The 15702-nt window shown below is 44.7% G+C and overlaps 2 protein-coding genes across 4 annotated transcripts; both read left to right on the forward strand.

Moving 5' to 3' along the window:
• Positions 1-587: 587 nt before the first annotated feature.
• On the forward strand, positions 588-6944 carry dusp27 (dual specificity phosphatase 27). Of its 2 annotated transcripts, XM_019890846.1 has the most exons (7): positions 589-718; positions 1182-1274; positions 1308-1365; positions 1437-1555; positions 2240-2471; positions 3108-3325; positions 3617-6944. In XM_019890846.1, exons 1-7 carry the CDS (start codon positions 697-699, stop codon positions 6250-6252), a joined length of 3378 nt encoding a protein of 1125 aa, XP_019746405.1. In that variant the 5' UTR covers positions 589-696; the 3' UTR covers positions 6253-6944. The 2 variants fall into 2 exon arrangements, with proteins under 2 accessions (XP_019746404.1, XP_019746405.1); XM_019890845.1 differs by having other exon boundaries at positions 588-718; positions 1182-1365.
• A 792-nt stretch (positions 6945-7736) lies between these two features.
• On the forward strand, positions 7737-14508 carry LOC109528373 (zinc finger protein 513-like). 2 transcript variants are annotated; one of them, XM_019890852.1, is made up of 7 exons: positions 7737-7753; positions 10000-10195; positions 11463-11585; positions 11662-11796; positions 12053-12559; positions 12831-13021; positions 13599-14508. In XM_019890852.1, exons 2-7 carry the CDS (start codon positions 10156-10158, stop codon positions 14193-14195), a joined length of 1593 nt encoding a protein of 530 aa, XP_019746411.1. In that variant the 5' UTR covers positions 7737-7753; positions 10000-10155; the 3' UTR covers positions 14196-14508. The 2 variants fall into 2 exon arrangements, with proteins under 2 accessions (XP_019746411.1, XP_019746412.1); XM_019890853.1 differs by lacking the exon at positions 7737-7753 and adding an exon at positions 9769-9783.
• Positions 14509-15702: the final 1194 nt, after the last annotated feature.

Raw genomic sequence — 15702 nt, forward strand, 5'->3', positions numbered from 1 at the left:
GCTCGCTATATTGCTAACGCTTTCGGTGCTAACGTTAGCTGTGGCTGCACTCGCGACTGGGTGCTTTGCATTGATGTGGGAGGCTAAACTTGAGCCGCTTCGGTGGTACGCAAACTCCTTCTTACAAATTAGGCACAACGCTCGACCTTTATCAACTGTGTCGTCAAGGGCGTTTTTGGAATGCGAAACAAGCCCCAACAAAATGGCAGCCAATCAATGTCCGCTTCAGGCTGTGACTGACAGTTGTTTCCCCACCCTAAACAACTCAAACACAGGAAGCCAACACATAAAAAGGGCTATTAGAAAAAGGCAACCCACCTACAGAAACAATAAAGGCAGAGATTAAAATTTTGATTAACGCGATAAAAAGCAATGTGACAAATGACTGTAATTAATTAATCGCAATTAACGCGATAATTTAACACCTCTAGAAACAATAGTATATTATACATCTTTCCTTATGTAGCGCTTTCACAACAGGTAAGGACAGATCAAAGGAAATTACGGCAGGAAAGCAAAAGATGAGCAAAGGAAATGAGAAAGGAAGGTGAGACCACTTATGACGACGATCTCGGTGAATGGGTGTCGGGTGTCCAGGCCCCTGAATGGTTGGGCGGTAGGGGTGTCACAGGGGGTGGAAGGACACTCCTAACTTTAGTGTGACCACCGTCAGCTTCGCAAAGCAGACCTCCCCCCATGGACACTGCTGACTGCCAAGGTAAGACATACAATCAGTTTGTTGTTTACATGCTGCCAAGAAGACGGATTGTAACGCTTGTTTTCGTCTCACTGTTGTGTTGGTTGTTGTTTGGTGCAATGATTTGTACACGGCACTGCTCTCAGATCTCTGACACAGCTGTCGCTTAAAAATAGATCTTTGGCCAGGCCCGACACCACTCAGCCTCTTGAACGTTGGTATCATCATCAGCTTGAAACATGCACTCATACGTATCTCCAGTACAGCACATAGTGAAATATAAAGTATCATATGATAAAAGTTAGTCATGGCATTCATGTTAGCTTATGAGCTTCATTTTGTTTTTCAAAGCAGCGTTCCTTACACTCTAACCGCACACTGGTTGGGAATCACTGCGTCAGTTTGTATTTGGCTGCTTGCTATTTCTTACAAACTAAAAAAATATTGTCATCTTTTTATTCCATGTGGGTTCGGATGGTCAAAGAGGACGCACGTTTGACTGACCAGGAGGCAATCAACGGGGCTGACATGGCATCTGGCAGAGAGCACGAGGATCAGGCGGTGCCGAATGGCGACGTAGAAGAGAGTAACATCTATGGTATACAATCTATAGAGGAGAGTAACATCCATGGTATACAATCTCGTTACTTGCGATGTTCGTCGCCCAGGTAACATTTTAAAACTTTTACAGTCAACTGAATGCAAGATAGCGAGATGACTTGATTTGTACCGTTTTCAGCCTCTCCATGACGTCAGAGTCCAGGTTTTCTGCCATTTCTGGCTCGGATGCTGGCAGTATTTTTATGGAGCCGATCCACTTGTCGTCGGCCATTGCCGCCAAAAAAATCATTAATGAGGGTGAGACACTGTTTGACACTCACATCAAGCAAGATTTTTTTGATCATTTGATCAGTAGAGAGTTATCTGACATATCCACCAAATGTCAACACCTGTACTGTTGTGCCTCTGATCGTCTGCTGTTGAAAAAAAATCCTGAAAGCTTCACTGCGTTCTCAACCACATTGATTATTACTGACTGGAGCCCCTACTGTGACTATATATGCTCCCAGCAAGATGCCGGTGCACAGCACATGTAGCAGGGAGATAATTGAAAGGACAGCAGATAAGACATGGATTTCATATTAAGATACAGCGAGCCCTGCAAATCTGAAGAGGAATGTGACTCGTGTTAAATGAGACAATTACCTTTAAGTGAGAGACTGTCTAGAGTCCTGCATTTACTAATGAGCTGAGGTGATGACTTGAGCGAGAAGATTTAGATGTCAAACACCGCATGCGGATGAGCTTGTCTATCCTGAATTCATTCATTCATTCATTCATTGTCCGAACCGCTTGATCCTCACTAGGGTCGCGGGGATCCTGAATTCAACTTCGGGAAATTCATTGGTGGAGAAATAAAATAATGAAAATTAGTTTGTCACTTAAGAAACATCCAATTGAGTTTTCAAATGTAATTCAGCCAAACCCGCTCAATAAAAACTGAACTCAAGTTTTTTTTTTTTTTTTTTTTGTCATTGTCAGAATTGCCACCTCGAGGTGCCCGCCCCGAGTCCATCCCAGAATCCATGCTTGAAACCGCTGAGCAGCTGATGGTGGAGGACCTCTACAACCGAGTGCGGGAGATGATTGATGACCGCAGCCCCTACAACACTCCCTGTGTGCTGGACATCCAAAGGGCTATGGTTCAGGAACGCCTGGAGGCCCCCAGCAGGGATATGGATGAAGTGTGGCCAAACATTTTCATCGCTGAGAAGTCAGTGTCACCTATATCTTCTCAATCAACACGTGTCACATGTGTTTCTTTTCTGATTGATATAAAAATGATTCAATAGATATAAACATATAACACGGGGTAGGACTAGATAAGTTCTTTACTTCTTCCTACTCCCTTGAACATAATAACTGTGTTGAATGATGACTAATTTCTCTTTCCTCTTTACTCTTTTATTTACCTTATTTTCTGTCAAATTATTACTGTATATGTTTTATGTTCAATAAACAAACAAACAAACAAACACATGAAAATGGTCAATGACAAAGAGAGGATGTCCTTTAGGGAACTTAAGTACAGTTGAGGAAAATACATGAGAAAACAATGCGGACTAAAGCAGGCAGATTTTTTGCAAGTCGAGTTGAATATTGCTGCTCTTACTCACTGGTCAAAGGGAGGAGTCATGTATCACATTTAACTCAACACATACGTTTTTGGTCTTAAATGAATAAATTGAAAATATTTTAAACTTAATTAATTTCTTACATTCATTTGGAAGAACTTATTCTTTTGGAATTGCATGCTTTGTACTTAGAATATTTCAAATCTTGCTGCAAGCTTACACAAGTGTGTTTCAGCTCTCCTGAAAGGCAATGTTCAATGTTTCGTATCACCCAGATCTGTCGCCGTCAACAAGGCCCGGCTAAAGCGAATGGGCATCACACACGTCCTTAACACCGCACACGGCACCGGCGTCTACACGGGGGAGGCTTTCTATTCCGGGATGGGGGTGCACTACATGGGTGTTGAGGTGGATGACTTCCCTGACGCTGACATCTCACCACACTTCCGGCCTACTGCTGAATTCTTGGATGAAGCTTTGCTCACTCACAAAGGTGAGCACCCACTTCGGGGAAGAAATGAACTTGATGTGTTTTCCTGGAACGAGATCCGTTTCTGTCACGTAGTTAATTTTGACCACGGCTCATGTAACCTTTGCAGTCACATGTTCATCAGCAAATCTGATTAAAAACAAAGAGCTTCACAGTTCATAAGATTTCATTGAAATATCAGTCTATCCATCTATCCATTCATTTACTACACCACTTATCTTATTAGAGAAATAAGATTATATCATGAAATACCCTAAGCCTTGTGAGCTCTCACTATTGCTTTTTTGTTTACAGGCAAAGTTGCGGTGGTTTCCATGATGGGTATCAGTCGTTCAGCTGTCCTGGTGGCATCCTACCTGATGATCTTCCAGCACATGACCATCATGGAGGCCCTGACAGCCATGAGGAAAAAGCGCCCCATCAATCCCAATGAGGGTTTCCTCAAACAACTGCGAGAGCTCAATGAAGACTTGCTGGAGGAGAGGGAGGATGACGACACACTCAGCCAATGTTCCGTTATCGACGCACGCACTCGTGCTCGGATCTTTGGCGAGGGCAATGAAGATAATGAGCTGGATCATGACGAAAGGCAAAGCATGATTGAGGTAAAAGCGCACTCCATCATGATGGAGGAGGAGGAAGACGGCACCAGTGTGATGAGCAGCGTGGCCTCGTCCGCAGCCGCTGAGGAGCTTCGGAGCATATCCAACAGACCGCACAACGGTCAAACTTCATGTGGTCAAGCGAAGTCAGTCCTGTCTAAACAGGTGGGAAGCACGGAAGTTGTCGAGGATGACGACGGTTTGGATCGAATGATTCACGAGTGGCAGCGCAGAAATGAGCTCTACCAAAGTGATGAGTGGTGGGAGGCGCAGCTGAACAGCGACGTGGAGGATGCGGCGCCCGGCGCGTGTGCAGATGCAGATGTTGAGAGTGTCACCAGCGAGGACGTGCGCGACCTGAAGGAATGTTTGAAGCGCCGCCTCAGACGGCCTGCGTCGGATGCTGTGTCCACCTCTAGCTGCACCAGTTACACTGACCTCTGGAAGCAGCGACTGCGGGAGATCGAGGAGGAGGCCTCCGCTCGGTATCGAAAAAAGGATAATGAGGAAGGCAACAACAGTGATGTAGCACAACAGGAGGCAAAGAATAAAATTGATGAGGAGATGGAGAGCATCCTGTCAGACAATATGTCCATGTACAATTTCTGCCTGAAGAACAAGGACAAGATGACGCCTTTGGAGCGTTGGCGGGTCAAGCGGATTCAGTTCGGATGGAACAAGAAAGATCGTGGAGACGGAGAGAATAGTTCTGTTGGTGATAATGAGAAAAGTGATGGTGTTGAAGCACCAACTCCATCATTCGAAGACGTCAACCTGACCGCCTATCAGTCTTGGAAACGGAGGCAGCAGAGGCGACTTGGCGAGGAAAACATGGAAGAGATTCTGGAGCTGAGTCGGGGTGACGATTCTGCCACTATTAAACGGCGGCAAAGGCGGGAGGAGATCCTGGAGCGTTCCAAAAAGACGTTGGAAGAAAGCCAGTCTGTCTGCGGCTGGGAGAATGAGAGCTGTATAAGTGGTGGTACAATACCTCTCTCCGCCTTCTGGGCCGGAGCTGGGGTCACTGGACCACCCAGTGTCATCAATGACGACAACATGTCAATGATAAGCGGACAATCGTCTGTCCGATCGTCTGCATCGCAGGCCTGTAGTACGAGATCAACGCACTCAATTCTACAACCTCCTCCCATTCTTCCTGTTCCGACTGTCCAGGGTCCCTCGGGAGAACCAATGGTAAACCTGGCCAGCATCCAGAACTGGATCGCCAATGTGGTCACCGAAACCATTAAACAGAAGCAGAGCGAGATGAGCCTACCTCCTCCATCACTTGCGGGTTCGGAGCTGAGTTTTGGTGCTCCATCCAACGTGATGACAGGTCGTGGTGGAGATGACAAAGCCTCCGTGTTGAGTAGGCAGTCTTACTCCAGTACCATGTCGCACGGTTGTGGCCGGCCAGCATCTGTCGGTGGCTTAAGTGGGGTCAGTGCCAGAGGTTCTGCGCTGCTGGATGCTCAGAAAAATAAAATCACCACCACCAGTGTCCCTCTGTTCAGCCTCTTCCAGGACCAGGTCAACCTAGGTAAACTGGATGCCATTGACAAGGAGATCAGGTCTGAAATGAGAGACAAGATGGCGACCTATGAGAAGAAGAAAATTCTGGAGGACAACAAGCGCAGCACTTTATACAAGAAAAAGAAACCAAAGGCGGATGACGATGAAGAGGAGGAGAAAAGGAAGGAGGAGGAATTCCTTGAAGAGACAACGAAAAAGAAGCAGAAACCTTTAAAGACATTTGGCCTCTCTGGATGTTTGAACCTCAACCCCGCTCTGGAGACCACCAAGAACACCAGCGTTGACGACTGGCTGAAAACTGTCAGGCCTCCTCCCAGAAAAGCTGCCGCCGCGGCAGCAACGGAGGATCCCGATGACGACCTAGACGGCTCCGCCTCCCAGTTTGACTTCTCCAGCCGCAGGGCCTCGTGTGCTGGTGAGGACGATGACATGCAAACATATGGCGGCACCTCCAGATACTTATCCCAACTGCAAATGGACACGTCTGCCAATGGTGCGCACTATTCTGGCATCAACAATGGCCACAGTCAAGCCAGGAGATCATATGGCGAGGACGTTGAGCCGAGTGACCTCAGCTCGAGGAGGAAATTCACAAATCATTCACAATACAAAAGCAACGACACAGCTGGGGGGATGCGGGATGCGGATGGTGACGATGAGGAAGAAGACGTTGAAGCCTTCATTGCCCAAACTAGGCAGAGGGTTAGAGCTCGAGCGGCTGCCGAGGAGCCCGATGACGAGGTGCTCGCTGCCTGGAGGGCGCAGCAGGAAGCTAAGTGGCAAAGTCAATCATAGATAAATTGAGCAGGAAACAAATGAGCGCCGCCATTGACTGCCTGGGGGGCAAGTGGTATAGAAAATAGATAAATGGAGATCAATGAGTAAAAACAAGTGCACATAATTTACTCTTTGAATGCACAAATTCTGGTAAACATATTTTGTGTATTTCTTTATAATAAAAGAAAACTGCTGCTTTGCAATTAATAAATGGGGGGAAAATTACCACAGCGGATTTTCAAATATGTAATTCTTTGCGGGAAAGCACCGCCGTGACTGGTTAGCACAAAACGCTTCCTCCCACAGTCCAAAATGTGTATAAAAAAAGATTACCCGGTAATTGAAAAATTTTGTACGAATGCGAGAGTGAATTGTTGTGTGAAATTGTCATGCCTATGACTGACAGGTGATATATCAAATATGTAAGTCACCTGAGACGGGCTCAAACAGGATAACAAGTATAGAAAAGTGATGTAAAAGTCACCTGGAAAGTATTCATAGCGCTTCAGTTTATCCATTTTTGTTATTTTACAGCCTTGTTCCAAAATGGAATTCTTTTTTTTTTTCAAACTTCTACACACAACACCCCATAGGAACAATGTGAAAAATGTTTTCTTTCTGCAAATTTATTAAAACGAAAAAAATGAGATCACATGGATGTATACACTGCCTTTGCCATGAAGGCCAAAATTAAGATTAGGTGCATCATGTTTCTACTGATCATTCTTGAGAGGTTGTGTGCACTTAAGTGGAGAAGTGTCACCAAAAGGGTTTAATTCTTTTTAATTGTATTTAATTGTGTCATGACTGTTAGAGTAATGAACTCGTCTCAAGACTTTATACACCTGCAAGCTTACGTGTAGCACCATCTAGTGGACCACCGTAGTAAACATCGAAGGAGTTTTTGTGATTTCGTCCCTCATTCAAACATTTTCCAACACATTCCTTTCGAGTTTGTCTTTCAGCATTATGTGTAAAGAATAACATTTCTTTCCACTGTGATATGTGGTGACATAATGCTGATGAATGTGAGACTTAAAGATCACAGACTTAAATGCTGCCGTCCGTGCGGCTAGATCGCATTTGAGAGATTAAAGTATTACAAAATGTGCGCAGCTACATGAAGCGCGTGACTATACACGTAGCCGTCAGGTCGAATCACTGGAGATGTAAGACAGAAATCAGAGTAAAGGTGGAGCCAGGAAGGAGGAGGATGGGACTACGTGAGAAAACTAGAGCAAACACATTTACTAACTGTCATCATAAAAATGACAATGAGGAAAACATGGATGCAAAAAAGGTCACTTTGTATTTGAGAGTGAAAATGGTAGTGACAAGAAAAAAAATCATGAAAGAGACGAGTTAAATAAGAGGGATTACAAAGTTGGGGAGATGAAGATGGTAATGGGAACAAAGAACAATACTGTACATGTTGATATGGGGAGGAGGCCCACGAAGAAGAATATGGTGTGCTGGAGAGAGAGATGTCATCACCCCAGTGCAGAAACATACTGACAAGGTGGGCATCGAAAACAGCTCAGTGCATCATAAAATTTTGTCTTGCTTTTGGACTTTATAATTGCTGGTACAATACAATACAATACAATACAATAAAATACAATACGTGTACAAATACTGTAAGTGTCAGGCCACACATATATTGTGTAATCAAACGGCCATGTTAATCGTTTATGGGCAGCCCATTTCCGAAAATGTGTCCTTGAGCAAGTCATTTTTTTTTTCTTTTTCAATATGCCAAGTTGTGATATCCCAGTTTAACTAAATAACAGTTGAACAAATTGCGAACAATTCATCAAAAAGAGCTTTGAGCTTTTTAATGTGACTCCCAATTTAGGTTTCCTGTCGAAACAGACACAAAACTAAGAATTGCATCTTGTGTATTTAAAATTTCTTAGCTTTCCCTTTGGAGTCTGCTTAGCTTAATGCTAACAAACAATGCAACCCCCCCATTGATTTGCTAACAGCTAGCATTGATAGGGTTTTAGACCCCTTTTTAATCAACAGATATTTCAGCACCTATACAGTACTGGCTGGCAACCAGCTCAAGGTGTACCCAACCTACTGCCGAAGACAGCTGGGTTACGCTCCAGCATGCCTGCTACCCTTGTGCGGATAAGTGGATTAGAAAATGGATGGATGGATGGATTTTATTTGTCGAACATACTTTTAATTAAATAAAATGAATTGACACAATTGGGCAGATAACAATATTCACAGGCGACCCGGTAGTCCAGTGGTTAGCACATCGACTTCACAGTGCCGAGGTACCGGGTTCAATTCCAGCTCCGGACTTCCTGTGTGGAGTTTGCATGTTCTACCCGTGCTTGCGTGGGTTTTCTCCGGCTCCTCCGGGTTTCCTCCCACATTCCAAAAACATGCATGGCAGGCTGATTGAACACTCCAAAATTGTCCCTAGGTGTGAGTGTGAGCGCGAATGGTTGTTCGTTTCTGTGTGCCCTGCGATTGGCTGGCAACCGGTTCAAGGTGTCCCCCGCCTACTGCCCGAAGACAGATGGGATAGGCTCCAGCACCCCCCGCGACCCTAGTGAGGATAAAGCGGTTCGGAAAATGAATGAATGAACAATACTCACAGACTCATATTCATTATCCTCTATGAAAAAAATGCTAGCATTAAAGGATTTTTTTAACTCACATTAGCAGTAGAAGTATTTTTCATGCTGCAGAAAATTCTTTACATTGCATTTCATAATGGTATTGCCCTATTTGTGTATGAGGTATATTATGGAGTGCTATTTATTTATTTTGGTATTTATATATTTTCTTTCTTTCTTACTTAGGCAGCCTGGTGATCCAGTGGTTAGCGCGTCGACCTCACAGTGCAGAGGTGCATGGTTCGATTCTGGCTCTGGCCTCCCTGTGTGGAGTTTGCATGTTCTCCTCGTGCCTGTGTGGGTTTTCTCCGGAGTTTGCATGTTCTCCCCGTGCCTGTGTGGGTTTTCTCCGGGTACTCCAGTTTTCTCCCACTTTCCAAAAACATTCATGGCAGGTTGATGGAACACCCTAAATTGTCCCTAGGTGTGAGTGTTCAAATAATTTTTCGTCTCTGTGTGCCCTGCGATTGGCTGGCAACCGGTTCAGGGTGTCCCCTGCCTACTGTCCGAAGACAGATGGGATAGGCTCCAGGCTCCCCCCCACACCCTTGTGAGGATAAACTGAAAATGGATGGACGTACTGACTAGAAGAAGTACAAGTGTTTTCCAAACATTTCTCGGGGGCTGCAACAGATTCATGGCATTTCAATTAATTTAAGAGAGAAGAATATTTAGGTGTGCGAGCGTGTTCACTGGACGATTTTAACTCGTATCTCAGGGTACTACAGTACTGTACTGCATTTGTTCACAGACCGACAATCCACTACGCAATTCTTCACTGACGTCATCTCAAGCACACCCACTGGGCGGTCAGTCCGCCAACTGTGCGGCAACGTGTGAGTCTTTGGCAATTAAAGTGCTCTGGCAGCAAGGGTAGCTTTCTCTGTGACAACATGTCGCGGTACTAAAGTTCCAAGTGCGTACTCTGCTACAAACGCCAATTTCCATTCAGCGTTCACATGTTGTGTCGAACTTGTGGTGTGTTTAGCAAGATGGCTCCGTCTGTGTTGGAGCAAGTGTCAGAGAACACGCTAAAGTGATATTAGGGACCTTGTGTTGACAAGGAGATACGTACGCCAGTGACGCTTCGTCGTTTCGTATTGATAATGACTTCTTGGTCGCTGCTTTGGAGGAAAAGGAAGTGGGTGACGACAACGATGACGATGTTGACGATGGTACGCAGTTAGCGGCAGCCAAGCAGGCGAACTGACGGTGCGACTCGACGGAGCCGGAACCGCTTACCGTGGGAGCTGTCAAGCCGAATTTACCGCACAGGATCCCCGCAAGAATGCCGCGGAGGAAACAGTCCAACCCGCAGCCCGTCAAATGTGAGTTCTTGTCCAGTTTTGTCCGTTTTTTTTCTGTCAAGCAAGGCAACATTTGTATAACATTTTGGGGTACTTGTGTCATATTTTATTTTATTTTGTTGTTGTTCTGAAATGTGTGGTTTAGGAAAGAGTACTTGATCCGAGTACTCCAAATGTATTTGTTGATTTTGCTCCCTCTTCCTCTTCTTTGTGTCTTATCGCATCCTGACCTGAAGGTTGTCTGTCCTTCACAGTTCTTCCTGTTTCCACTTCCGTACCTGACCCCCTCCGGTCCCCTCCTCTTTATTTTTCTTCTTCACTTCCTACATGACTGTGGCTCATTCTGCTCACATGCCGTATGTAATGTTCCAACTTTTTCAGCAGGTTGGAAAAGAAGCATTTGTTGAATGTTTCTCGACAATGGAAAAGCAGCAATGTGTTTGATGCGCTACAATGTAATGTTCCAACTTTTTCAACAGGTTGAAAAAGAAGCATTTGTTGAATGTTTCTCTACAATGGAAAAGCAGCAATGTGTTTGATGCGCTACAGGCTCATTTAAGCGTTTCCTTGTTTGACACGTCTTTCGCTTCACTTATCTTATCCACACTGGTTTCCTCTGTTGCCTTCTGTCATACTTCCTGTGCCATTTATACTCTCAGGTAAAGTCAATTTTATTTATACAGCACCAATTCGCAACAGAACCTCTCTCAAGGCACTTATTATATTGAGCAGGTCAAGAAGCATACTCCTCATACATTAAAGACAATCATCCCAGCGCCGCATGTGTAAAAGATGCCGATTCACAGTGAAATGGCTGAACCAGACCGAACTGTGACAGTGTGGGCAGTTCAGGAGTGGCCGATGGTCAGCTATCAGATTTGCTGTGATTCACGCTGGGAGAGCGTCCCAACATCACAGATCCAACAGCCAATCAAAAAACACCCTTGAGCTTTCATACACACACACACACATAACAAATTCATTTAAATACATTTTCGGGTTTTAAGATTAAAGTGAGACCAGCCGGCTGCTACCTCCCCACAAAGCTGAACAAACACAACATATCTAGATAAGTATACAAATATTGTGTTTTACAACAATACTTCACTTTAATATACCTATGAATTAAAGAGTGACGTGTACAGGGCATAGTGGATGGACATCTTGAGGCTAGAGAGAGAGGTAGAGAGGAAAAACACTACTTGCTCCTTGGTTGCTTTCTTGACTCTGTCTCTAAAGTTGGCGCCAGTTTTAGGATCAAATTCGATTCACGTGTTTTGATTCACAGTGGAGTTGGAAGATGGTGGTGTGGCAGGCAACACGGGCTGTCTGGTTGTGGACGGTGACATGCTGATTCGTGGAGAGTTGGGCTTCGGCAATGCTGAAATAATGGGTTTGCACGCAGATTCTGGTCAGTATATGCACACGCACACAAATACACATTGTTAAGGCCAGAACAGTAAAGCGTTCCTTTTGTTTACGATCAGATATGACTGTGTTTTCTCTCCGTGTGGAGGAGGATCCTTCAGGGCTAACAGACACAGCATTCCCACCATTCCTCTCATGTAAAGGTTGCGATCAAGTTCTCTGTGACACGCCACTGGGAGCAGGGTTTGATCTTGGTAACATCACTTCCTGCCATATTGCATTTCATAATCTTTTAAGACATTACACTACCTTTAGGTGGAAGCAGTCTTGCGCTGTTTTTTTAAACACATTTATGACATCCATACATTTTCCCTAGTAGAAGTAAATTGAAAAGAAAAAAAAAATTACAGGTAAACCTTTTTGTTACATGTTGTATCCCGGTGCCTATTGTTGACAAACTTTCTGTTCTCAAATGGTCTTTTTTCATCACAATTTTCGATCCCCCTGCAGGAGTGGGCCAAGATCTTAAGTCAAAGCTTTACTGTCTCACCTGTGAAGGGGGTAGCCAGAGTGCTGCCTCCATCGAGTGCAGGCAGGTGGCAGATGCCAAGAATGCTGACGGATCCCTCGATAATGCATTGGACAGAAAGAAAAGCATCCAAAGTAAAATGGGTGCAAGTGGCGACCTTCCTCATAAAATCTACTACTGCTCACTGTGCACCTTCACTTCCCGTTACTCCAATCACCTGAAACGGCACATGCACATCCATGACGGCCAGAAACCGTACCGCTGCCCCGCATGCCCCTACGCTTCCACCCAGCTTGTTAACCTGCAGCGCCACACGCGCACACACACGGGAGAAAAGCCATACCGCTGCCATCACTGCAGTTACGCCTGCAGTTCACTTGGCAATCTGCGCCGGCACCAGCGCATGCACACACTGGATCATCGGCCAAGGAAGGACAAGGACCGTAGAAGAGCCACTAGAAGAAAAGTGAACGGCAAAAGCGAAAAAGGTAGAAAACTGTCAAATCAAATTCACTTTGGATTCCCAATAAAAATGTGCAATGGGCACAATTGCACGCCCCCCCGGCCAGACTTTGGACGCCACTGGTCTATAACTTGCAGTTGCTGGTCGAAAAAGCTCGTCCAGAAGAGGCTTAGTGTCGAGCAGCTACTCCAGTTTGCAATTTGCAACGTATAAACTGAAATGCCCCTTTAGAGATTAACATTAGTACAAAAAGTTGTTGAAATCCTCATCTCGTCTTTGTTCCCCTACTGTTCTAGTTGTCTCCAACCTGACACTGCAAGTTTCTCAGGACTCGGCTTACCTGCAGGCGCAGAGCAGTCTGAGTTCCACTGCTGGCCCGCTGCCTGTCCTGCTCTTTCCGCTGTGCTGCCGGCTGTGTGGCCTCACGCTGCAGGAGAGTGACCCGGATCCCATCAAGATGGAGGACAGTGACGATGCCGATAGACAGGTGTGTTTGTGTAAAAATAAATTTTTGCTTCATGTGGAAAAATAAATGTCCCCACTCCAGCAACAGAGATGGCAAAAATACTCACACTCTACAGAAATACTTGTGTTTAAAAAAAAAAAACACTGGAAAAGTACTGCTTCAACCTCTTAAATGGGGACTTTTGCAATTAAAAACGTTTTTTGTCATTTCATCTAAATCAGCAATGTCAAACATACGGCCCGCGGGCCGGAATCGGCCTGCAAGGAGGTTCGATCAGGCCTGCAGGATAATTTAAAAGTGAAAAAATTCATAAGAGACACGGAATGGCTACTTTTAATAAGGTGCAATTCATGGAGTATCCGCTCGATCTGTTTCTTAAATTTCAACATTTTCCTAATGTTCTTGTGGCCTGACAGCAGTCGGTAGGAACGAGCGGCGGTATCTCTCCGTCTTGCAAGCATATGGTATAATTTTAATGGTCCGGCCCACTTTACATCTACCGAGGCTTTATGTGGCCCACAATGTGAAATGAGTTTGACACCCCTGATCTAAATCCTCCAATCCTTGTTTTTTTTTTTGTTTTGTTTTTTGTTTTTAGTTGTGCCGTCGTTGCTCGTTGGACCTGTTTGTCAAAGATGGCCTTGATTGTTCAAGAAGTCAACTTAGGCCTCTGGAGTCACGCCAGGGTGGCAACCAGCTCTACCGCTGCCCCCTGTGTCCCTTTCTGTCCTACTACCCCCACCATCTAGCCCGCCATGCCCACATCCACTCTGAGGATAAACCTCACCACTGTCCACAGTGCTCCTACACTACCTCCCACCTGGACAACCTCAAACGGCACCTGCGCGTGCACACGGGCGAGAAGCCATACCAGTGCCCATCGTGTAGCTACGCCTGTGGCAACCTGGCCAACCTGCGGCGCCACGAGCGCATCCATTCGGGCGCCAAGCCGTTCCACTGTGACATTTGCGGCTACTCTTGCAACCAGAGCATGAACTTGAAGAGACACATGCTGCGACACACTGGTGAGAAGCCGTACGCCTGTGGCGAGTGCGACTACACCACGGGACACTTGGACAACTACAAACGCCACCAGAGGAAACACAGACATGGCGTGGACAACTGGGACCGGCCGGTGGCCCAACATGGCCTCGACTGGGCCAAACAACATCATGAGAACCAGGGACACAGTTAGTCTGCCTTTGCGTGTGTGTGCTTTGACTGAGTGCTTGACTGATTTTGACTTTGGATTTTTTGCGACTTGACAAAAACACTTCACACTCACCTTGGACTTGGGAGTGAAAAGACTTGTGACATGAGACATGAAAATATGTTATACATAAAGTTGTATTCAAAATAATAATTGGATAAATCCCTGTTTTAGTCAGAATTATATCACTATGTTGTAATATCACCAATCACCACGAGATGGTGGACATAGCTCAGTTGTGCTTTACACTGGGCCTTGTACCGACCTACACTACAAATGAGAAGGGCTAATATTTTTTTAAGAATTTGTAATGATAGGCATGATAAACAGTACCTCTGTACATGTCAAACATACGGCCTGCGGGCCGGAACCGGCCCCCAAGGAGGTTCAATCAGGCCCGCAGGATCATTTAAAAATGAAAAAATGCATAAAAGACACGGAATGGATATTTTTAATAAGGTGCAATTCATGGAGCATCCGTTAGGGGTCCACTGTTTTGATCAGAGTAGAAGACAACATTGTTTTCATCAGAGAAGAAGACAACAGCAGTCTCAGTCTGTCACTGAGCCAGACCCAACACAGCAGATGCTATCAAGGACATGTGAATACTTTATTCTTTACACATTTTAGCACTCTCCTTAGTTCCTAAGGTGTAGGCAGAGATTACATTTAGATTGTACTGTATATGCACATGTGTAAATGGTTTAAAAATTCCTTTCTTTACCAATCTCGTTTAATCCTGAAGTGCATTACGATATTTTTCAATACCAATTATTTGTTAAAGTTTTGTGCCTTTTACAATCAGTGGGATCAGTTGCAATGCATATATTTGAATGATAAAAATAAATTGCACATTTGTCTTAGGAAATCTAAGGTGCTTCATGAAATGTTTTGTAAGAGATATGTTCATTAAATGTCAACATTTTCCTAATGTTTTCCTAATGTTGCACAGCCTTTGCACTGGGAAAAATACAGTAGGTCTTTGCCTCAAGCACTTAGATTAGTCCTGTCGACTTTTTCTACATGGATTGAAAATGTGTTATCAAAAATGAAATTATATGAAGAGCTCATATTTTGTACGTGTGCACATTGTCCATATTTAAAAGTATTTTTTGTCATACATCAGGTCATATTTGGAGTCCTTTCTCAAGTTTTCCTCCAGATGGGGTTTTTGGAGTTTTTTTCTTGCCCTCATGGGGGTGAAGATCAGGGGACGCTGTTAATATTTGTCAGCTGTGCACAGGGAATGTGAACCCCTTTGAGACTTTTTGTGATTAAGGGCTATATAATTTGACTAGAAGTGCGTGGCCCTATGTGCCTCCCTAGTCGCACTGATGAAAAATGTTCTCCCCTCTCAACTCATCCCTGCAATGGACCCAACATTCATGACCAACAAGTTGGTTACTTCTATGCCATTAAGACGTGAATAAAATTTCAGTAAGTGTCTATACAACTAAAGATTAGTTATAGTCATTCATAATAATTCTAAATC

This window comes from Hippocampus comes, unplaced genomic scaffold (assembly GCF_001891065.2).
Source record: "Hippocampus comes isolate QL1 unplaced genomic scaffold, H_comes_QL1_v1.1 scaffold174, whole genome shotgun sequence".
Classification (NCBI taxonomy): Eukaryota; Metazoa; Chordata; class Actinopteri; order Syngnathiformes; family Syngnathidae; genus Hippocampus; species Hippocampus comes.